Raw genomic sequence first — 22,441 nt, 5'->3', positions numbered from 1 at the left:
TCCTTGGAGGGCATCTGCCTCCCTCCGCTGGCTACAGAAAGATCCAGGGAAAATAAGCCTTCTCGTTTGGCTGAGCCACCCTGGAGATGTGAGGCTTGGTGATGTGAATGCCACACCTCGGCCAGCTCTGCCTCAGGTCCTCCATCTCTAAATTACATTCCCCTCCTGTACAGCCAGTGTCCGGTTGTAGCCAGCTTCAGAGTGTATTTAATTAACTCCTTACCAGCTCACACCCTTGTTCACCATTCACTGACTGTCTTCCCAGCCTTCCTTCCCAAATCGCTGCCTAGCTCCTTTTTCATCATCCTCCACTGTCCTCCAAAGCTGTGGGATTTTTTCCAGCCCAACCCCATGCAGGTGCTCTTGCTGAATATGAGGTCAGGTCTGCTCCGCGCTTTGCTCCGCAGGGCCCAGGGAAAGCAAATCTGCTGGGCATCATGTGAGCCCAGCCATGAGAATCTGGGGGATGTGGGCTTCTGGATGCCTGTAATTTACAGGGAAGAGATAAACCACACATCCTGGAAGAGCCCTGGGCTGCCGTTTTTCTTGTATCCCACATTTGGCAGGTTGAGAGGTTTGTGGCAGGAGCCAAGATGTTGATCGTTAGCATGAAATCCTTCCTTCCCACAGACCCTCTCTTCCCTCCCTAGAGCAGGGGCTGGGCTATCTGGGAGCTCTCGGCTCCTCCATCTCAAATTCCAGCTTGAGTTCTGCTGTGAAATGTCCTCAGTTATTTCATCTTTCCTGCGGAGAAAGGCTAAACAAACGTTCAGCAGTCTGGCAGAAGAAACTCTGCTTACTCAAAAGAGGACCAGCAAGCCAGAACTTCAGCTGCTCTCTTTCAAGATCGGGGTGCATCTCTTCTGTGGAATGTTTAACCCACGTTGGGAAGTGCTTTTGCAGTCTTAGCCTTGCCGCGTTTCCACCTGGCTTCCTCTCTCCTGCAGGCAGCTCACTAAGTCCCAGACCAATGGATCCCCATCCACCCCTCCATGCGGTTGCAGGCCGTCTGCTGGAAGCAGCCCCTGATGTTATTTGTGGGAGAGAGAGACGTAGTGTCAGGAGCAGCAGGGTGCAGGGAGCCTGGATCCAGGCCTTCTGCCTGGGTTTGTGCCATGCGCTCCAACCAAAGCTCCTCTGGCAGTTGGCATCTTCCTTCTTAAGTACCATAGTGGGGAAAAACTGTTTTGCAGCAGGAATGCTCACTTGGATCTCTTTCCCCTGCATAGACACGTGTTTTCAAGGAGCGCATGGGATAGTGGCATCTTTTTGAGATGCCATCTCTCCCCCTTAGTCAGATGTGCTGTGGAGAAGAGGGAGCTTGGAGACACACGTGTGAGCAATGCAATCTGAGCTTCTCCACAGAACTCTGACACCAGCCTGAAACAGTGGGGAAAAAGAGAGCTGGATGCTTCCTGTGGCACACTTGGGTTTGGATGTAAAACAAGAGACAACTGGGGTCTCGAAGAGAAAATGATGTCATGCAATGAGCAAAGCTGGGAGATTTATTTGGGAACTGCCAACATGCTCAGCGGTTAGGAGTCATTGCCTAATACCATTACCTGAAGTGTTTGAGAGCAGGGTGTACCTACTCACATGGGTACTATAGAGACTCTACAAGAAACTCTCTTATCTTTCAAGAGCTTGTTGCATTTAGGGGCTAGATAACAAGGACAGGTCATACAAGCAATAAAAGGGGAGAAGATGCAAAGAAAAGAGCCAGGGGAAAATTCCAGTACAGGCTTCCAGGGCAGGTGGGTTTAGTCTGCACCTCTGACTTTCTGGCTGCTCTCCCCTTAAATGGGTCTGAAGATGAGGATCAGGTGAGGGTCAGTGGGGTCCTCCTGTAAGAAGTTCATGGGCAGCCCAGGGGATGTTTTGTGAGTGGGACCGTGGGTGGGAGAGGCTGGGTTGTTCAGGCTCTCAGGCCAGTGTTTCTTCAGTGCATCACAAGGTAAGCGGATAAACACAGTTCTGGTGAAGGCAGTAAATGATAAGGGGGAAAATCTTTCCTATCCATAAAAATCTGCAAGTTTTGTTAGGAGGGGAGGCATGAACAGATCCCTTTTCTGTCAGGCTTTTACACTGTCAAGATTTTCTCAGTGACAGCACTGAAGCTTAGAAGTCACGTTGACTACTTTAACAGAAAGTAGGTGCATGGGAATGAGGTGTAACTTTTTGTACCTCCTGGGGGAGCAATCTATTTAGCAACAATAGGGAAAAATCAGTTTCATTCATGAAGAAGGGGGCAACAGGGAGGAAGGAATCGCTGCTGTTCGTTAATGTTGCCTTAAGCTAAACATTAATGAAGTGCAACACTTAAGATGCTCGCATGCCTCAATTATGTCCACCAAGCTCACGTTGCCTTTCCAATTATGTAGGCTAAAAAATGAGGTATGTGTGAAGAGACTGCTGTTTGCTCATTACCTCTTCCTGTGAGTAGTAATTCCGCTTGCTTTCAGCAGCTCAAGTGTTAGGTTGTACTTGCATACACAGGGTGTCAAACAGCAGCAGCCAAACAGTACAAACGCACCACACGGCACGGGGATGGGATTGTCGTGAAAATGGATTTTAACCAGGGGAATAATGCACGATGTGAGCAGCGAGCCAGGCTTAGCACTGGAGATGGTGTCCTGCAAACGTGGAGGTGAAGCTCGGAAAGCCCTGAAATGTCTGGTGTCTGAGGGTGTTGCTTACTGGTTGGTGCTGGCGCTGGAGGAAGGGGCTGAGGAGTAGCCAGATAAGTGACTGATTGAATGTTGGTGGTACCTTTTCAGGAGGGCTCTGCTGCTCCTTCTGCAGAAAGCTCGATTTTTCTGTTTCTGATCATCCTGTTAGGTTATACCATGCGTCCTTCTAATGTAAACCAAAAATCAAATATGGTTCAGAAAAACTCTCATTTTTATTGCACTAGACACAGAGGCTAGATAATAATTCTGGAAACTAGAAATCATCTTGTTTATCCAGTCCATTTTTATTATTATCATTAAGTGGGAAAAATTGACAGACAAAAATTCCTTCAAAATTGTGCAATAATACACAGCAGAATTCAGTGAATGGAAAAAAAAAAAAAAAGACACAGAGTAGCAATTCAAATGGTATAGTACTAAGCTTCACTTAAGGAACCAGATTAGAAGTTGACACTACCTCTAAACAAAACTCGTTAGAGACTGGATGCTTGTAGACTGCTGCACATTTTGAAGGATTAATCACAAATGTTACAGCTCGTTCCAGTAATGAAGATGCTCTCTGGGTCTAAGAAGTAACTAAGTCAATTGCACCATTTCCCTTCTGAAGTCCATTTGAAGTTGACTTGAAAGTTCTTTTGGAAAAAGTTCTTTTGGCCTTTCCTGAACAATTTTACATTTCCACCAGCAAATCAGTGAGATTTGTCATACTAGTGTCCTGGCTAAGAGATTTCAAGCACGCAGATCCTCAGGCTGAAACCCTGTGAAAGGAAAGGGCATACTGTGCAGGGAGAGTCGCTGGCTCGGGCGAGGTTGCCCTGGTGGCTGATGTGAGCTGGGTCTGCTCGTGGTGACTCTAGAAACGGGGTGAGTGAACACTCACTCCTGCCCCGTCGGTCGTCTGGGCAAGGCAAGTCCCTCCCCACCCAGACAGGAGATTTCCAGTCACTTCTGCCAGGATTTCTAGAAACCAGCGACCAAGATGACCTGCAAACACAAAGGTCCTTTGGTCACGAGGCCAAAAGACGACTGTGTGGATGTTGGAAGCCACTGTCACGGCACGCGCTCCCTGACGCTCATACGCTCTCTCCTCCCCTTTCTGGCTGGGTATGCGGCTCCTATAGATCTGTATGTAACTTGATCTCTGTCCAAGGGAAACAGCCTTCTCCCAGCACCGAATCTGCAACCATGTCAAGGTGGGAGCACATGGAACAAGTTACGGCAGGGTTAGCCAGGGCGTGAACCTGCAGCACGCCAGCTCTTCCGCAGATTAAATATCTGCATGCGGAGTTGTCCCCTGCGGTCAACGTGACATGCCTCGCCCCTCTCCGAAACCCCTCTCAGTGTGTACCCGGGGTACGGGCTGCCGGCCGAGCGGCAGAGGAGCTGTGAACTTGAGCCCCTGGTGCCCACAGTGGTGCTGGGCTCTGTGGAGGTGGTGGCTTCTGCAGGTCACGGCGGGAGCTGGGGCAAGCAGCTCGCCGCAGCCATCGCACAGAGGCGGCAGCCGACAGACTGACTGGTGTGATTTATTCAGCCTGAAAGGATTGCTGTTTTGACCTTGAATGGGTGTTCAGACCTCGAGCCTAGAAAATGGTACCTCCTTGTCCTTTCTTGTAATAATCAAAACCCCCACCCCAAAAAAACTGTGGAAAAACCCAAGCCAAAGTAAAACAAATCTCACTGTCCAAAACCCCACCAGATTTTAGCGTGCAACTCCAGTCTTGTTCAAATGGACTTAAGAGTACCAGCAGGCATCTGCAGCAAAATCTGAAATGGATGCAAGCACAAATTAACTGGAAAGACTTCCTCCTAACCCGGGTACTTCCCATACCCCCTTTTTTCCTTATGGATCCAAACATTTCCCTGGGTTCCTATGAGGTAACCCCAAGTCACCTCCCAGAAGTCAGGAGTCACGTCACATTGCGTAAGGCTACTGAAACAGAACCAGAACAGAATATGCATCCACATCCATGTACCATATTTACAGCAGAACCCTCCCACCCCCTATACATCTCTGTGAACAAGATTCTGTGCTTCAAAAATTCATAAAAATATACAATTTACCCAGAACTGCATCTGTCCTGCTCACTCCCTGCCTGGGGCTTAGACTTCTCTGTCTGTATATAAAATACACTAGCCCTGTGAAGTTGCTTTGCTGAGAGCACAGTGGCGATTTTTTGCAATGAAGGGGAAGTCTGGGGGGGCAGGGCATGCCTCTTTGTTACAGTGTGGTGCACGTAAGGTGAGGTCAGCTTTGCACAAAGCCTGGCTGCTGCAGAGCCCCCAGGCCCCTGTGCGATGCAGGGGTGACTGCAGACAGAGCGCAGAGGGCTGTTCCAAGAGTGTTGCTTGTGAGCGCAGCATTACAACCACACGCTTCGCTGGCAATAGACTGAGCTCCACGCGAGTGCGGCCGAGTCACGGATACGAAGGAGCCTTTCAGAGCGGCCAGAAGTAACCTGTCCCCCAGCCGATGCTTGAAAGCAAGCAACCAAGGGATTTCTGCAGAATATAAAGTGGTTACAAGGGTGCCCCTTGGTATCTTGTCTTCCAGATAGAGATGGGCTAAATTCTACTCGCCTTACTGGAGCAGAATTTACCTTGGGGGGGAGTAAATCAGCAGTATTTAACCACTAGTAATTCTCACCAGAGAGGTACCAGCTTCTGGGATACTATACTGCAGTTTTCAGTTACCTGTGCCAGATATATTTGCTTAGTAAGGAAGGGGTTCAATACTCTTTATCTGTGCTTTTAGCTTTCTTTCCTGTATAAAATCTTTTGATTTATATCTTTAGAATAGTTTAGCCTCTGATCAGATTCTGGTCTCTCTATGTAGCTGTAATTCTAGGCAAAGTGAGCTATATATGCTGGGTTGATTTACTCAAAATTTTTACTCCCGAACCACACCTGACCCACTAACAAGGTAAAAATATTTTAACTCTGCAAGTTTGCTGCTACTTATAAAAATCTGATTATAGCTTGGTCCCAGCTTTGGGGGAAAAAACCCTGTCACCAGGAATGATAACACCAGTAATTGAAAATAGAGTTAGTATTTCTAGAGTATCAAACCTTACAGAACTTTAACTTTTTTATACATTTTCTGTACGTGAAATTAAATGGATCAGTCGTGTATCAAAACATAGTTGGCCTCTCATCTCATCTGTAGGAAGACTGCAATTATAACTTAATTTACACAGCAAAAGTACTTTTGGCTTAAATAAAAAAAAAAACAGTGTGACAAGACAGCGTGCTGTATCTTACTGCTGTGAAGTTTTGCATATATAGAGCACGGACAGGCGTGACCCGTGAACATCCACTCGTGTCATTGCTCTTGGGTTGGCAAGTAGTTGGATTCGTGGTGAGATTCACATTTCACTATCACAAAAAAAGCTCGACAGTGCTAACCAGACATTTCTACTGTTACCTCTGTAGCCAGTAGTATGTCTACTGGAAATGTGAGATGACTAGTTAGGGGAAAATAATATATATATGTGTATATATATATATGTTACTTCTAAAGCTGAAGGTGCAACTACAGCTGCTTTTAGGAAATGCTATTGAAGGAGGGTCAAATCCCTGCTGTAAACCAAATGAACGCAGATGTTCAGCAATTACTGCAATGTACGACTGGAAAATCCGTATGGGAAGCCGGTTCCTAGTTGTGCACAGTGGAGGCTCCCCCTCCTGTCCACCGACATGCTGCATCTTAGAGAAGCTCCACGCAGGAAAGGTGTCCTGACCAGCTGGGAAGTGTGTTTTAAGGCATGAGCTTTAACTTCGGGTAGTGGCGACTTTTTCCAGTGATGTTACTGCCATGAACTACAGATTAATTGCGCCACACGTGATGGGCATGGGCAACATCTCAGTAAGCGCAGGTGCCCTCCGAAGGGGGTTGGGCAGAGGTGGGAGGGTACGGTGTGTTGTTACTGCATACCTGAAAGTGAGGGTCTGCAAAGCCTGGCTGCTTGCACAGCGCTGCCAAAGGATGCTGCAGCGCTGCTGCCCAGGGGAAACCTCTGTGCTGCAGGCAGAGCCCCAGAAACCCTCCTGCGAACGGTCTGGGGGGTGTCGCACCCATGTGCAAGGGGTTGCGTGACCCTTGGCAGCACGACATCACAGGGATGCTCGTAGGTATGGCAGCGCAAAGCTGAACTCATACGTAAAGTACATGCTGCAGTCTCCCAGGCTTTGAGATTGCTGAAAGACTGGGTCTTTAATAAGGGGGGGAAATATGTAAAAATAAGGATTTTTATTATCATGGCAAGAACAATGATGGGGATGCCAAGATAGTACTGTCTTGCAAGATAAAGTGGCACACGTTCTACACAATAATGTGTACAATGTCTGACGACTTTGGAAATCTGTTCTCAAGCAGATTTCCCAATAAATTAACACAACAAAAATACTTCCATATAAAACAAAGTCCAAAGGATTTTTTTAAAAGTAAAAGCAAAACCTTCAGGGACTATATTACTTATCTCTCTCTACATATATAATCTCCTGAATTTTTTTTAAATAAATTTATTCTTGTCTTAGAAAAATAAAACGAGTAGCCAATTTAGTCAACGGAAAATATCTCACAGACTTAAAAGCATGCCCAGCAAGCATAGCCTTGTAAGACTAAATTAATGTTAAATCAAAGCAATTTGTTACTTAACCAACCTAGTCTGCAATTCACAGTCGATTACTACAAAGTGTATTTTTAAAACTTTTTTTGGCCCATATAAAAATAACATATTGCAACTCAAAGTGCATTTTTAAAATAAACAATCAACTATTTTTATCAAATAAAATATTTACACCATTTGGTTTTTACAGTCAGAAATATGCTTCATGCGATGACCATGGGAACATCATCTGAAAATCCAGTTATCATTGGGGCTTCGTCATCCTCATCTCCTGAAAAACAAACCCAGAGTGCTGTTATGCTGCCCTCAGCGGTTCATGGGGCACGACTAAACAGGCTAATGAAGGCGGCCACAACGCAGCCCTCAAAACCAGTATGTATTGCAGCCTTGCCCGTGCTGTAGTTGTTGTTGTATCTGTTATATTCAGGTTTTAATGGATTTGCATTAGAGAGAGAGTGGTTTAAGTGAAGTTGCTAAAATCATTTAGCCAGGGCCAGCTTTGTACTCTTAGGTCAAGATCAAACCCATAGAGATATTTATGCCAAAGGTGGCCCAAAGCACGATAGAGAAGTTAGGTCTTGCACTGATTTAATGTCCTTAATCCTGTTCTGAAACGACACCGTGCGAAAGCGAGGGCTACGTACCTAAATCATCTCCCGAGGAGAATATGGCTGAGCCCAGGCGGGAGCTGTAGTGGCTGTTGGCAAAGGCAGTGAAGCTGTTCTGCAGCCGTCTGTGCCTCATGTACAGCACCACGAAGCTGATCCCGAGGGTCACCAGCAGCAGGAATAGCACTGGTACCACGATGGCAGCCACATCTGTGGATCTACTGTTTTCTTCCACAGAAGAGTCTTCACCTAAGATGAGGGAGGGAGAGAGAGAAGAACCATTTGCGGCCGACGGCACGTTTCTCTAGTGGGTTTGTGAGGCTTTCCCTAGTCTGTCAAGGAGGACAGGGAAGGTGCCAGGGGCTTACCAGTTCCTAGCTCATCATAGAGAAGCGTGGCCGGCTCGCCACACATCTGCCCGCTGTACAGGCACCTGGCCTGCACGCTGAATGAGTAGTTGTGGCCTATCTTCAGGTTGGAGACTCTGAAGAAGTTTTCAGTGGTGTTCCCAAGATAAGCCGTGATGTTCATCAAGCTGTCAAACATGTGAATCTCATAACCCTGAAAGTTGTGAAAACAAAGACACAAACCCCAAATCACTCGGCTGCAGAGGTCAGGCGTGCTCCTTCTGATGGGCTTTGAGACTTGTTTTCCCTCCGGCGTGGAGCTGTGATGAAATGCATTGGGCTGCCAGCCGGGAGACAGCCGCGCGGAGCCTCCTTCGGGCACCCCTGTCGGCGTGCACTGACCTCGGCCAGGTCAGGCAGGAGAAAAGATTTCCGTCTGTCTGGTTCAGGTTCACGCTGTTCTTAGTGACCACACAAACCAGAGAGTCCAGTAACAGCGATGGCTTTTTTGGCAGTTTGCTACCCGACAGAGAACACGTCACAGATTTTCTATCGAAGTCTAAACAGTGACAATTCTTACATGCTACCGATGTGCCTCCTGGCACCATGGGGCAGTGTCCTAACCCCAGTCCTTTCACACGTGTGACAGTGAACCTTCTCCAAGAGGACAATTCTGTTCCTAAAAGGTGACCAATTGGATCTACCTGCTTTAGTGCCTTAGTGGTGATACAAGCTGGAGATACGGAAAGGGCCCATCAAGGACACTTAGAGGAGCAGAGTGTATTATAAGGAGTCTGTGAAAGGAGCCCTGCAGTGACTCTGCTCTAGGTTTTTCTGAAACACTGCCTGTAGGAAGGACAGCCAACACAACTTACCCGGCTTTCGTTGAAATTGCTTTCCTTTAATGCCAGGCTCTTCCAAAAAAGCAGAATATGGTCATTTTCTGTTATAATTTTTAAGGCGTCTGGTGCAGACAGTGGAACTGCAAATGAGAAAAAACGGCAGGCAGGTTAGGTTTAACATCGGTGACACTTCCCTTGGCTGAAAAACAGCAGTGGGGTCACTTCTGCAATGTAGTGGGTTTTTAGGCATCAGCACAATACTCTGCTTAGAAAAGGGCTGTACTGCAGGAGAGGATACTGCGGCATGTAATCCGGTAGGAGATTTTCAGTGGGTTTTTATGGTAGGACCATAATGGTGCTTCATGGTGTCTGCGCAGCCAGCCAGGTGCCTTTCCATCTCCACCTAGGCAGGAGAAAAACTCTGCAGCTATCGTTTGAGGGGCTTCTTCTCTGCTGCTGCTGCTCAGGGGTTTAACTGCCTCCCCTGGGAGCTGCAGGGAGGCCTCTTAGAATTGGGCTTTGGCTGTGGGAGAGGACGAAGCGATGCAGAAACACTGCTGCAGCCTCCACCTAGCGCAGGGGTGGGATGGATGGCGTGTGCGACAGGCACGGGATCCCTGCTAGTGGACAGTGCTGCCCTGGCACCCACCCAGTGGTACTCTTTCCTTTACCTGTGTTGATCTTCATGCTGGATTCTTTGCTCATGTTTCCCAGTTGAACGATCACATGGTATTTGCCTCCCGGTTCAAGTTTCTTAATGGTGTACTCCACCGTGCTGTTGCGAGTTTTCACTTTGTAGATTTTATCTGTTTTTCTTACCAAATCTTTAACCGCGACAGCATATAACTGGAGAGGGAGGAAAGGCACACACAGTGAAAGATCTTATTTTCCTGCAGACTTGCTAGCGATCTCATACAATGGTAGGCTATTTGACGAGGGGGGGCTAAATTTGCATTAAGCCATGCCTGTGCTCGACAGAAAGCCTGGGAAGTAAGATTTCAAGCCTCTTGCTGGACTTGCTGGATCCCTGTCGGAGATCAGTGCTTACAGATATAGAAAATGCAGTTACTGAAACAGATGAGGGCAGGAGGAAAATCTCAGGTTGTATTCCTTAATGAATCACAAGGATGCAGCGCAAACTCTTGCCCTCTCAAACTTTCCAGTTTTCCAGGAAGACTTATACCTTTAAACCTTTGCTGTTAAAGTCTCTGGACCAGAATAGGAGTGGAAAGCTTGCTGAGAAAATGACTCGCCTTCAATGGAGCGAGACCTGACTGTACGCCAGCATGCCAGAAAACAGAACCGGGCTTTGTCGGGGCTGTGCCGGCGCAGCTGGAGGGGGAAGCAGCGCCCGCAGCCTGGCTGGCCCGACACCTGTCCTGCTGACCTGGGGGCTGTGCTCCGGCACCGGCCAGCCCAGACTCCAGGGCAGAGCTGAAGCCAGAAAGGTGTTTTAGCACATGCTCAAGTTTGCTTTCAGATTCAGCAGCAGATATCCCAGACCCGACTCCTTTTAAATGCAGCGTGTACATTACAGGCCTGAGCTAATGGCCAGTAACAGAAAGAGAGGGCGTGCAAGTCTCCAAGGCGTCAGCATCTTGGCGATGACTATTTAGATGGAGGCTAGACCTGATCTCAGGCTCAGTTCTCCATGAGCAGCAGGGCAGGGATCTGTCTGTGAGCCAAGGTTTTGTGTGCAAAGGGAGAGGAGAAAGTGATGTGAGGTGTTACCATGTCCTGGTCAGGTGAGTCGTAGGGCGATTCCCACTTAATAACGGCGAACGTTTTCCCGGTGTGTACTGAGTGGAGGTGCCGAGGGGGGAGCCGGTTGTCAGGGATCATCTTCACCACAACGTAGTCGGATGGTGGCCCTTGGTAGGGAGACATCACACGGACCTTGAAGGGATAACACAGCAGTGAAGACGGTGCCTTCACATTTCGGTAGCAAGCAGGTAGGAATGGGAACAGAAAAGCAGCCTACCAGGAACAGGTACTGCTCGTCCCGCTGCACGAGCACGGTGATGTTGTGGGAGGTTGTGGTGGTGTTGTGAGGGCTCCTGTACAGCTCTAGGAAGGACGTGGCATAGAAGATGCCATAGACCTGCAGGGGAAGAGCACAACAGGGTCGGTACAGAGTCTGGCACAGCCCAGAGCATCCATCCAAACTTTCACTTGCTGTCATTTTTTAGGGACACGAATCAAAGACCCTCTTTCTCCTGGGCACTTCCTCTTGCCCAAGGTCAGGTTCACTCTGCCCACTTGCCTCTGCACTCCCCACCCTAAAATCCTGGGCTCAGCTCTGATAACACAGCCGTCAATTGAAAGACCACTGCATCACGCTATCTGTATGACAGCCACTTCACTGAATCAGCAGCTGAACAAATAGAGAAGGCGGCTTGCTTTGCTTCTGGTTAAGGGGCAGCAGGTGCCTGCCCTGTTCTTGTAAGCATAAAATTTTCAGGCCCTGGGAATTCAATCCCAACAAATAATCCTGATTTAAGATTCTGCTTGTGTTTTAAGGCTCTGAGCTAGACCCCATCCTGGCTGGTGAGGAAGGAGAGTCGGTGCCTTACGACATTCCTCGGTCCAGTCCAGCTGCATTCCACTGCGGTCTGGTTGATGGCCTTGGCTTTGAGACTTGGCGACGCAGGTCTTGTCCCACTGGTCACAACATGTACAAAGGACAGAGGGCTGTCACCCAGCTCCGTCTTCGCCCAAGCAGAGATTTCATAGGGCGTGTGCGCTGTCAAATTTGCCACTAAGCAAGAAGAGAAACATGTACTATTAGGTGAGGCAAAGCACTGCAACGGCAGGGAGAGAGCACTAGGGAACGGCCATCGTCATCAGACAGTCTTAGACAGGAACCTGCCTCTCTTGGTTTGTGTCTTCATTAATTTTGAGTAGTCTCCTTTATACAGAAGCACCCGGGACTCTGGTATCCAACCTAGCCTGTGCTTTTCTGTGTCTGGATGCTTTCCCGTATCTAGACTGAGCACACCAGAGATTTTTCCAAACCAGAAATATAATATGGACAGGTACCATACACAAGAACTCAAGAAATTGTTGACGTTTTGTGGAGTAGATAAGGAACCACAAACAAAATCCCCTGTGATGAGAAAAAGCCAGTGCAGCTCTAGGGGATAAATCTGCTTGAAATCTCCAAGCCCTAAAAACAGAGGCCAAGGGTTTGCTGGTTTGTCCTCTCCAGATTTACTCTTTCCTAAACAGAAACTACTAGTTGCAAAAAAGGAAAAAAGAAAAAAAAAATCCTATCGCCTTCACCAAAGCCCTCCATTCAATGTTGACTAAAGCAGAATTTTACACTTTGCGCAGAATTTACCTTTTTGGATGGACTTTTCTCCTTCTATGATCAGAGTCCTTTTTTCCTGCCTGTGTGTATCAAATGTCCAGTAGATGTTCACAACGTAACCGCTGACCTGTCAAACAGCAAGGGCACACAATACAAACTATCAGTTCAGCTGGTTTTGCATGCAGTGAAAGACTCACTGCTGAAAGCCTCTGTGCGGTATTTTCCATCCTAATTAAGAGAGCTGGGGTGGTTTATGAAAAGTAAGAAATTATTTGGCATGAAATAAGGGGGTTTTAAAAATTATTGCAATAAATTAAATAGGCAACAGCTTATCCCATCCGGTATCTACCATTTACCCAATGAAAGGCTGCTTTTCTTTATTTTAGGTTCAAAGTAATGGTAAAAATGTTACCTTGATATTAGTAGTCATTTTTAGGCTGAAACTTATGGAGTCCTCGCCATAGCTCTCAATGCGTATGACAGGTGGAGGAATGACTGGAAGGAAAGAGAGAAACAGCTGTTACCGCAGCACGAAGAAATACAAATTCTTATTGAGAGGGGACAGGTAAAATACAAGCTTCTGTTGCGACAACCAGCTCTCAGACCAGGAATTTGCCCATCTTTCCAGCCCCAACCTTGCCTGTCTCCCGTGTGCCTCAGAGAAAGCCCTGCTGTACCTCCACCATTTTTTTCAGTCAATCACTTAAAAGCTGCTTTACCTGCGCCTTGCTCAGCACAGGCTGGGAGCACAGGGGTCTGGGCACAGGTGTTTTCCTTCTGAACTCAGTGGGACAAGCTCATATCCCAGTTAACGGCTTCTGGCCTTCTGAGGAACTGGTGAGGGAGGTCAGGAGCTATCGATGGGGACAGCTGCCAAACACTCACGCAAAACCTGAAGTGAAAGCTATTATAGTTTCTTCTATCTCTGTTGTTCTAACCATCAGGTACTCATGTACTTCATTTTATCTGAATCCTGCAATTTTAGTAGCATGGTGTTTTCCTTCCTTCCTTTGTCAACATAGTGAGCACGCACTTTTATCTAACAAATTAGCAGACAATTCTGACATCAGAATATAGCTTTGGAAGAAAAGCTTGGCATGAAAGCAAGTAAGTTCAAAAGGCTTTTCTAAAAAAACAGTTTGGAGGGAAATGATTTACTGCCGTGTTTGAATTTATCTACTGTCAGACTGTAAGGCTGTGATAGTTCCTAGGAGCCTTAGCAGTCTTTAGGTGGTCTAAACTACACGAGATGCAGAAACCATCATAAGCATAAGCTAAGAGGGGGAAGAATGAGCAACCATCCTTTCAGCCAGCAACAGTGAAGGAGTTAGTGGTAACGCGTCTTGCCTGCCCGAAGGTAGGATCTAGCCTACACAAGTCAGAGGGAACCCATCTGCAGTCTAGGAGAGAGGGGCACCTTCTGGACAGGCTTCTCGTCCACTTCCAGAGCCATACATCCACCCTACGTGCCACAGAGTTCAGAGGAAGACGCAGCAACCCGTTCAGACTTGCCACCGAACTTTGAGGCAGCTCAAGTTAAGGGAAATGGTACAGCAAACTCGTTAAATAGTGCAAAACACTCAACAGGGAAGAATAAAGGGTGAGGAGATGGTTCTGCATGCTGCTGCTAACACTTCAGGCTTATATTCTGCCTTTTTGTTATGTTGTCTGAGTTGACTGAAACAACACCACTTACCTTTGCCTTTTACGGTGGTTATGGATTTGGAATCACTCCAGTTTCCCACTCCTCGACTAGTTACAGCAGCAACCTTTTCAAAGGAGAAGGTTAGTTAATAAGAATAAATGTACGCCACCAAAATTGTATAATGCAAACAGAGAATGAGGTCAGAGCAAGGTTATGGATGTGGTGGAGCTCATGGGAAAAGGACTTTGAAGCAAGCAATAGCTTAATTACTTGGCAATAAAATGCTTATTACAGAGATAAAGCAGACTACTTTAAGTCAATTAAAGGAATCTAAGGGGAGGGAGGTGCACCCTCTTTGCAGATAACCACTCTCTCATGAGATCTTTATGAAAAGTCCATCAAGATGAGGAGCTCTGGACTCTTATTTGCCATAGTGTAGGCAAGAACCATGCCGGTGAAGTCCATGTGAGTGCTGAATCTAGTTCCAAAGATTTATTTGGGAACGGATTAGTACGGGAAGGAATATCATGGAAGGAAAGACTTGCTCCAACCAGCTGTGAGAATAACACTGATTCATGGGGCGCGGTGAGGGGCATTTATCCCAGTGGCCTCCCCCAGGAACCCATGCCCGCTCGGCACAGGGCGGATGGACGATGTGGCAGAGTATATATTTCTCAGGGCTCACTGTGCAGACTGGCATCTCTTATTCTTATTACTTTTGTCTATCGTTACCCAGCTTCTCCCATGTGCATACATTCCCCACAGGCAGATCTGCTCCTTTTCCCAGTGATACAGTAAGGACCAAATTTATCTCTGGCCCAGATCCAGTACAATTGCAGTGACATTGGAATGGGCAATTAGTAGTGCAGATTTCATAATACAGCCTCGTCTTCGGGGAGAAGGAGCAAATCAAGGGCCTTAATTCAGGCCCTGAAACTATATACATTCACAGCGCAAATGCCAAGCCCCCTGCCATTAAAGGAGCAGGATTTTAACAACATACTTTTAACAAGTACTTGACTGTGCAGGACTTAGACCATTTAGTGAAAAGTAATGAGAGCATGCAGAGGTAAAGCTCTGAAAATACTCACTCTAACTGTGTATAACGTGTTGACCTGTAAGTTCTTGATCTCAGTGTAGTTCTTGGTGGTTCTAAGGGATGACCACTCCTTGGATCCACTCCTGCTGTATTCCACCTAGGAGCACAAAAACAAGGGATAAGGCTCCACAGTCAACAATACTACAGGGTGACAGGTCCCTCTGTGTCAAAATGTCAGGAGAAAGAACTGCAAAAGCTTAGAAAGGGAGCCAGAAATGAAACTGTGAACCTGAGAACTGTGTCGCTACCTACAGCCCTGCAGCACTTCTTCTCCCAACATGCCCAATGCCCTCAGCAGATTTCCTCTACAAAATGTCCTGTTCCTGGCCCACCTGCCACTGCAGAGATAGCTGTGCTCCACCAGGCCAGCCCGCGCTGCTGTGAGCCCCCAGCAGCCTTCCCCATCCCACCGCCAACCAGCCCCGCTGGGCAGCAGGACTCACGATGAATTCCCGTATGAGGCCATGGGCGTTCACGGGGGGACTCCAGCAGCCTGTCACCACACCCTCAGCTTCTTTTTTCAGGGACAGCTGAAGGTTAAAGGGAGCATCTGGTACTAGGGAGAGAAACAGAGGTGTTAGTGACAGTCGCAGCTGTGTGTCCAGATCACACGGGGAAAAGCAGGGTCCCCCTGAAAGGCTGGGACAAAGCAGGGATGGCCAAGCAATCCTGGCTCATGGAAGATGTTTTATTCCTGCAGTGGTGGTCCCAGTCCCTTTCATGTCCCTCTGGAGCAATGATGCCTTTTTTGTAACTGTGGTGGAGCCAGGATTTTGTTAAGCTCTTTGTTTTATCCTGCATCCCTTTCCTCGCCCGCCCTCCACTCCGCAGCTGGACAGATCTCGCTCCCTGTGTGCGGTACCAAACAGCCCCACAGGCTCAGCACCGCACTGTGAGATGAGATGGGCTTCCCAGTGGTACTAAACCCCTAAGTCACGGGGACGAAAGAGAGCAGGTTGGTGACTCAGGGCAGCACCCACTCTAGGCAGGGAACCTGCAGCCGTTTTTTCCCAGTCCAGTACAATTCCCAGGCCTGTGGAAAGGCTCCTTTTGTTCCTAACAGGGATACCTCCACGGTATCTCCTTTCTAAGCCCAAGCAGCATGCATCAGGTCACTGGTATGAGCCATGCAGGTCTGCTTACATCCTTCAGGTGCCCGCAGAGTGATGAAGTCATTGGTGTTGTAGACTCGGCTGAGACACTGCACTTGGATTTTCACCTGATAGGTACAGTCAGGCTTTAGGACTTTCAAAACACTGTTGGTTTTGTTGCTGTGGGTTTCCAAAATCTTCCAAATGCTTTCACCGACCATCCTGCACAAGATAGTAACACCCCTCCAGTCAGGACGGTGTTCAGTACCACAGGGGATACAGCTTGTCCCAAAGGGTGAAACCATCTTTCTGTACGTTAAGAGCTTGCTGCTTGGTTTTCTTTTCAGTAAAAAACACACCACCAGCTTGGAAAGATGCTCTTTGAAAGCCTGAGCTAAACATAGCTTAGTGACTTAAAAGCACCACCCTCTAAGGTTTCTTAGCGGTCCCACAAGACCCAAGTGGAACGCCACACCCCCACCCCCGAACACAGCTATGTTACTGTCTGAGCAAACAATCAGGGAGGAAACAAATACAGCTCTTCGCAAAGGTCCCCTAGTTACAGCTATTTTGGGTCTCCTTTGCAACCAAGTATTAGAAGATTTTCCAAGCAGAACTAGATTGTGCAGCTCTCAGTCTTTCAGGCCTGATTCTGTACAGTACTTTGCTGTAAACAGGGGCAAACTGATACCTCATGCTTCTCCTGTAATAGTAACGGGTCATGGGTGTAAGGGGTGGTGTACCTGTAATAGATGTTGTAGACGCAGGAGGTTGAGGACATTCTTTTTGGCCGAGCCCACGTCAAAGTTACATCGCCGGAGAAATCAGCTGTCCACTGGAGGTTCTGGACTTTGTACACAATCGTGTCATCTAAGCAGACAACAGGAAAAGTTAAGTCTGTCAGAGTGAAATGAGCTCTTTGCCCAGAACAGAAACAGGAGTTATGCTTGGAGCACAAACAACATGCAGAAGCAGAAACAGTAGAACAACTGAAGGGAGGATCTGCACCATTCAAATTAGATGCATAATTTAGGTGGGTGTTATCAGTGGAGAAGAGCAGGCTTGCCAGAAGGCAGTTCGGAGCAGGAACATACCCCTGGTGCTCTTAGTTCTCCCCAAAATGTCTTGGTTGTCTATATGCTGCATCATACAAGCATCCCCTTTCCCCTACGGAAAGATAAAGTGTGGCTGTTGATGAAATACTGAACATCACTTTGGAAGCGTAGCAGTGCAAACCGATCAGTGCAAGCTAAGTCACTGTTCTACCCATGTGACGAACCTGTGCTGTCACTGCAGGCCACCCAGACCCTTTCTTTGTGTGTTTTTCCTTATCACATCTCACATTCAGCAGAAGGACCCAGGTGAAGGCTGGTAATTAAGGCGGTAGTCTGGGGACTGCCTTGACGCAAGCTCTGCGGCTGAATCGCTACCTGACCTTGTGAGAGGCATTTAGGGGACAGCGGCACCGTGAAATCCAGCGCTGGCAGCGGTGGGGACGGGAGGTGCTTATCTGACACGGCCCAAATCCACGCCCTGCTCCTGCTAGGCCACCCCCTGCTCTCTCCCCCTGGGGATGTGTGTCGGAGCCCACATCCAAACACGGTGAGCTGGCCCCGCTCGGGTGCTCAGCTTCATTCCCAGTGCTCTTCAGAAACCAAGCAGAGCAGAGCCAAACTGCTGCCGCTTCACTTCCCCTAACCAACTGGAAATGAAACCCAGCAGGCACGTGGGTCCACGGACAAGCACAGCAAGACAAGCTGTCTGAGGGAAAAGAGATGGTTTCCCCTTGGCGTAGCAGCCAAGCCATGAATCTCGGCAGCTCCTTCCCCCTCCCCGGAACCTGCTAGCCTCTCCCAATCAATATTTAATTAAAGAACTAGAACCTGATTCATGCTCAAACCCCCAAGCAGTTCAGTAGGAAAGCAGCTGAATCTCATGGCTGGCCAGACAGCAATTGATCGCTGTCCTCTGCCCAGGGCGCGCTGCTGCGTGCATCCCGCCTGCCTCCACAGGGCCATCAAAGGCCAGCGTGGGAGGACCAGCGCAGGCAGCAGGGCACGTGCCATGGCTCCCAGGGTCACCTTGCACAAGAAGACAGAGCTGGAGACTATTGCTTCACCTGTGGGTCACATAAAATAGACAGCTTTGCTCCTACCCATTCTAAAGTTATTTTTCTATGTCTGAGGCTGCTGGAAGACAAATTGTCAGTGTAGGAGCTGGTTGGTAAGTTTGTCCCAGCGGGTTATAAATGGGCGAGGAGGAAGCTTGGACAACTGAACAGAGGCAGGTACGTCTAGGATGTTGTGAATGAAAGGTCACGTAACCAGGAGAGCACCTTTGCGCGCTAACACAGAGCAGGGCATGAGAAATGGGAGAGGGCTGCTGCTTACCGGTGCAGTTCCTCTCATCGCTGCTGTCTGAGCAGTCCAGATATCCATCACACCGCTCTGTCACCATAATGCAGGCCTCTCCGTCCTCGCATTTGTAACCATTAGGGCACGACAGGGTGCTGCGAGTAGCTGAAAGAGGCAGAATGGTTTCAGGACTCAGCGCAGGAACACTGACCAGCACTGAGCTGCCTGCAGTGCCAGTGCTGCTTCAAAAGCAGGCATGATGCTGGGGTGGCTGCGTGTCGGGGAGGGAGCTCCGGCAGAGCGTGTCAGTCATAGGGCTGTCTTGTTCTGGCTGCATCTTCTGACATGGTGGCATCAGAAGAACCTGGAGCTTATCCCACAGAAAACAACTGGACTTCTAATAGGGATGGCACTGGTTGTTTGGGCTTTTTATTCCTATTTTTACCGTAACACTGCATTTACTGCAAGGATTTCACCAGCGATAAAACTCCTCGGTGGCTCCCCCGTCTCACAAAGAACTTCCCAAGGGAAAGAGCCAGGCGAGACACTCTCCCCTCGCGGCACTCACGGCAGTTCCTCTCGTCCGTGCCGTCCTGGCAGTCCCGCACACCGTCGCACCGCTTCCAGTTGGGGATGCACTTGTGCAGCTGCTGGCACTCGAACTCGAACCGGCTGCAGCGTCCTGGGAGCCCCGGGGGGGTGGCCGTCACGTTGGGCCCTGCACACACCAGCGAGTGAGGAAACGGCCCCAAGGCACAGCCAGGCGGCTGCTGCCACCAGGAGGGACCAAAACCTGTCCCCAGGTCCCGATTCCACTAGATGGCAATCTCTTCCCATCTAGCAGGTTCTGCTGGGAAGACACCTAAGCCGTCCGCTCTCCTGGCCGCAGAGGGCTGGGAAAAGCAACTGCCCGCCCGCGGGGGATGTGCTGCAGCAGCTCAGAGCTCGGCAAGCCTCAGCAAGGGCTGCAGCGAGGAGCCCTCTTCTACCTTCAGTGCAGGTGGGAGCTGCAAACCCAGCCCGCAGCCCCGCTCTCCGTGCCCCTACACAGTCTAAGACACGACAGCGAGCAGGGGCAGGGGCCTGCCGCAGCAGTACCTCAGTGCAGGTGGAGCTGGAGCAGTGTCCCAGCTGGTAGCAGGAGGTCTGACCCCAGGGACAGAGGAGAAGGTGGGTGGGCTTTTACACCACGGTGTAATTTAACCCTGTAACGTGGGAAGGCTCTGAGACTTGAAAGGCCCACAGTCCTTGCAGATGTGACCCTACAGGAGAAGGGTGACGAAGAGAAAAGCTTACGTGAAGTCGGGCAGGCTTCCTCGTCAGAGCCATCGGTGCAGTCCTTGTAGCCGTCACAGACCCAGCTGTTCATGATGCAGGTGCCGCTGTTGCAACGGAAGTGATTTGGTAAACACGTCGGTGAGATCGATGTAGTAATGGGATGAACTGGAGAACCTAAAAATGCAGCAGGGAGAGCTGATCTGAGATCCTTGCTCCTGCGCACAGGCTGTAAGCCGGGCCCGTTCCCAGCAGATTGAGAGCCACTAGTAACGGAGGGAAGTGGGGAGCAGGCATAGTATTACAAGCCCAGTGTTTTCATCTGTATTGTATCTGCACAGCTCCTAATCAGGATTGCCAAAAACACAGAGTAAGAAGATATATGAGCGCACACTCAGCCCATTCATTTTTTGGAGCCATGGGGGCTGCCACAGGCTGCCCCAAGCAGCGCTGTGGGAAGGCAGCTGATGCTGAGAGTGGTCTTTCAGTGTGCCACAGCCCAGCCTGGGCCAGGGCTCCCGCGAGCAGAGCAGAGCTCCGTGTGCCCTGACCTTCACAGTCCTTCTCATCAGACCAGTCCCCGCAGTCATTCTCCTCGTCACACTTCCACCGGTTGGGGATGCAGTGCCCATTCCCGCACTGGAACTGGTAGTACCGGGAGCAGTTCGGGGCCTCTGTTGGGTTTTCTGACAACGAGAGGAGAGTCCCATCAGCCCTACAGTTATCTCACCAGCCTTCAGCACTGCTGAGATGTAGAGGCACCTCAGGCCAGGCTACAGCTGGCCCAGATAGCATCAAGCATCACCCTATTTCCCTGAGCAGCACAGCCAGGGTCCTTTTTCTTCATCTTCAGCATCCCCACTTCTCACAGCCCTCGCTAGCCTGTTGCCACCACTATTATGTCTACGTGCTGAGTGCTTCATGGCCAGACACCACCTACGATCTCAGAACCAGAGCTGACGGCAAAATTCAGACAAAGCATGGCAGAAATGGAGAAGCAAACCCTGCAAGTCCAAAATGAAGACACAGCTGCTTCATTGCCTGGGTACCACTCCTACGGCTACCCAGGGAGCAGTGGTAAATATTGAGTTTGGCTGAAAACTGCCTGTCTGCTTTGGGCTGGGAATCTGTGGAGTAAATCCGGTCACACATGATTTAGCCAACCACAAGATCTGCCAGCCGTATCCGATTTTCAGTGTGCTTCACTTTACCTACATGCAAGATGAGGAAAACGATGCTGATCTCCATGCAAGACATTGCGATGAGCAAGTGGAATGCTACGCACATGCACGTGTATGTACATACGTGAATGCCTACATAAAACATGAACAAGCCAGTAGGCTATGCTCCTGAAATTCAAAGGAGGCTGGAGCTATGGTAACAAGAGACCCTGAGGTACTGCTCACCACAGTTTGCTTCGTCAGAGTAATCACCACAGTCATCCATCCCATCACACTTCCACACCAGGCTGATGCACACGCCGTTCTGGCACTGGAAGCTGAACTGGTCGCAGGTCCGGTGGAACTCAGGGTCCTGGGCTGCAGGGCGGCATGGAGAGACATCAAAGGTTTACGTGTCAAGACCAAGGGCTTGATGGAAGCTCATTGTTGAGGAGGAAGGAAGGACACACTCAGAGGCAATGATGGATTTATAAGCAGAACACTACAGTCCAGAGCCACCTCTTAGGAGATCTGGCAGTGTTCTGGTACCCTGGGGAATGCGCTCTCCTCTCCATGCCTCTGGTTTCATTCCCTAGCCAAACCCCCGTTTGCAAAGATGCATGATATCACACTTACAGCAGCCAGCATAGTTGGCATCTTCATCTGATCCGTCTCGACACTGGATGATGCCATCGCACACCATGGAGTGGAACAAGCACTGCTGCCGGTTCTTGCACACAAAATCCATGTAGCGGGTGCACAGCGGTTCTGGAGAAACGGGAGGTCAAAAGGAGAGGAGATGGCACCTCTGCTGTCCTTGGCAGCAGGAATGCCACCTGCTGTCATCTGCACAGACCTGAGCGCAGTGGCTGGATTTCAGGAAGTTACAGAAAGTTTCCAAGACAAATCGCTCGAGCTCTGTCCCGGCACAGGCTGCCCTTGCCCGATAGCGTGCCGGGGTGCAAGCGGGTTGGCACATGCACCAGAAGGGGTGTGGGCACCTCCCTGAATACAGCTTGTGACAGCACAACCTCCCTGTCTGTCACAGCCCAGCCTACTGCGCCTTTTGCTGATGCTGCAGACCAGCCGATTTCCCAGGGGGCTCCTGAATGCTAACTAAAGCTTTCCCATTATCTCGCCAGGGCTTTTCTCCCAGTGAGACAAGCTCTGGCAGACCATGAAGGCTGTCAGCCCTCGCTGCCAGGGCCCCGCCAGCTCCCTGCAGCCCTGGTACCCACCACAGTGCTGCTCATCCGAGGCGTCGGAGCAGTCGTTGATGCCGTCGCAGTGTTTGCTGGTTGGGATGCAAGTGCCGTTCGGGCACTGGAAGCCGTTGCACTTTTTTTCTGAAATTCAGAATTGGGTGGATGTTGTGTGGGGTTTTTTTAAAGC

The 22,441-nt window shown here is 49.3% G+C and overlaps 1 protein-coding gene across 4 annotated transcripts in view; it reads right to left on the bottom strand.

The window, feature by feature from the left end:
• Window positions 1-6,924: 6,924 nt before the first annotated feature.
• Window positions 6,925-22,441, bottom strand: part of SORL1 (sortilin related receptor 1) — a 49,233-nt gene continuing 33,716 nt past the window's right edge. For 2 of the 4 annotated variants that reach the window (XM_040616024.1, XM_040616025.1), the window contains exons 27-48: window positions 22,288-22,395; window positions 21,686-21,817; window positions 21,296-21,427; window positions 20,441-20,575; window positions 19,911-20,066; window positions 19,183-19,332; window positions 18,651-18,779; window positions 17,004-17,130; window positions 16,313-16,482; window positions 15,613-15,725; window positions 15,162-15,266; window positions 14,122-14,194; window positions 12,838-12,920; window positions 12,456-12,552; window positions 11,689-11,873; window positions 11,097-11,216; window positions 10,847-11,011; window positions 9,787-9,961; window positions 9,149-9,255; window positions 8,295-8,487; window positions 7,963-8,175; window positions 6,925-7,589 (exon numbers count right to left, since the gene is read on the bottom strand). In XM_040616024.1, the coding sequence (XP_040471958.1) occupies window positions 7,522-7,589; window positions 7,963-8,175; window positions 8,295-8,487; window positions 9,149-9,255; window positions 9,787-9,961; window positions 10,847-11,011; window positions 11,097-11,216; window positions 11,689-11,873; window positions 12,456-12,552; window positions 12,838-12,920; window positions 14,122-14,194; window positions 15,162-15,266; window positions 15,613-15,725; window positions 16,313-16,482; window positions 17,004-17,130; window positions 18,651-18,779; window positions 19,183-19,332; window positions 19,911-20,066; window positions 20,441-20,575; window positions 21,296-21,427; window positions 21,686-21,817; window positions 22,288-22,395 (2,936 nt within the window). In that variant the 3' untranslated portion in view covers window positions 6,925-7,521. The remainder of the gene's footprint in view (window positions 7,590-7,962; window positions 8,176-8,294; window positions 8,488-9,148; window positions 9,256-9,786; window positions 9,962-10,846; window positions 11,012-11,096; window positions 11,217-11,688; window positions 11,874-12,455; window positions 12,553-12,837; window positions 12,921-14,121; window positions 14,195-15,161; window positions 15,267-15,612; window positions 15,726-16,312; window positions 16,483-17,003; window positions 17,131-18,650; window positions 18,780-19,182; window positions 19,333-19,910; window positions 20,067-20,440; window positions 20,576-21,295; window positions 21,428-21,685; window positions 21,818-22,287; window positions 22,396-22,441) is intronic. The other 2 variants (XM_040616023.1, XM_040616026.1) reach the window with 2 other exon arrangements.

Source organism: Falco naumanni, chromosome 16, assembly GCF_017639655.2.
Source record: "Falco naumanni isolate bFalNau1 chromosome 16, bFalNau1.pat, whole genome shotgun sequence".
In the NCBI taxonomy this organism is placed as follows: domain Eukaryota; kingdom Metazoa; phylum Chordata; class Aves; order Falconiformes; family Falconidae; genus Falco; species Falco naumanni.
Note: the sequence above shows the minus strand (reverse complement) of the source record. Positions and strands in the feature narration are given on the sequence as shown.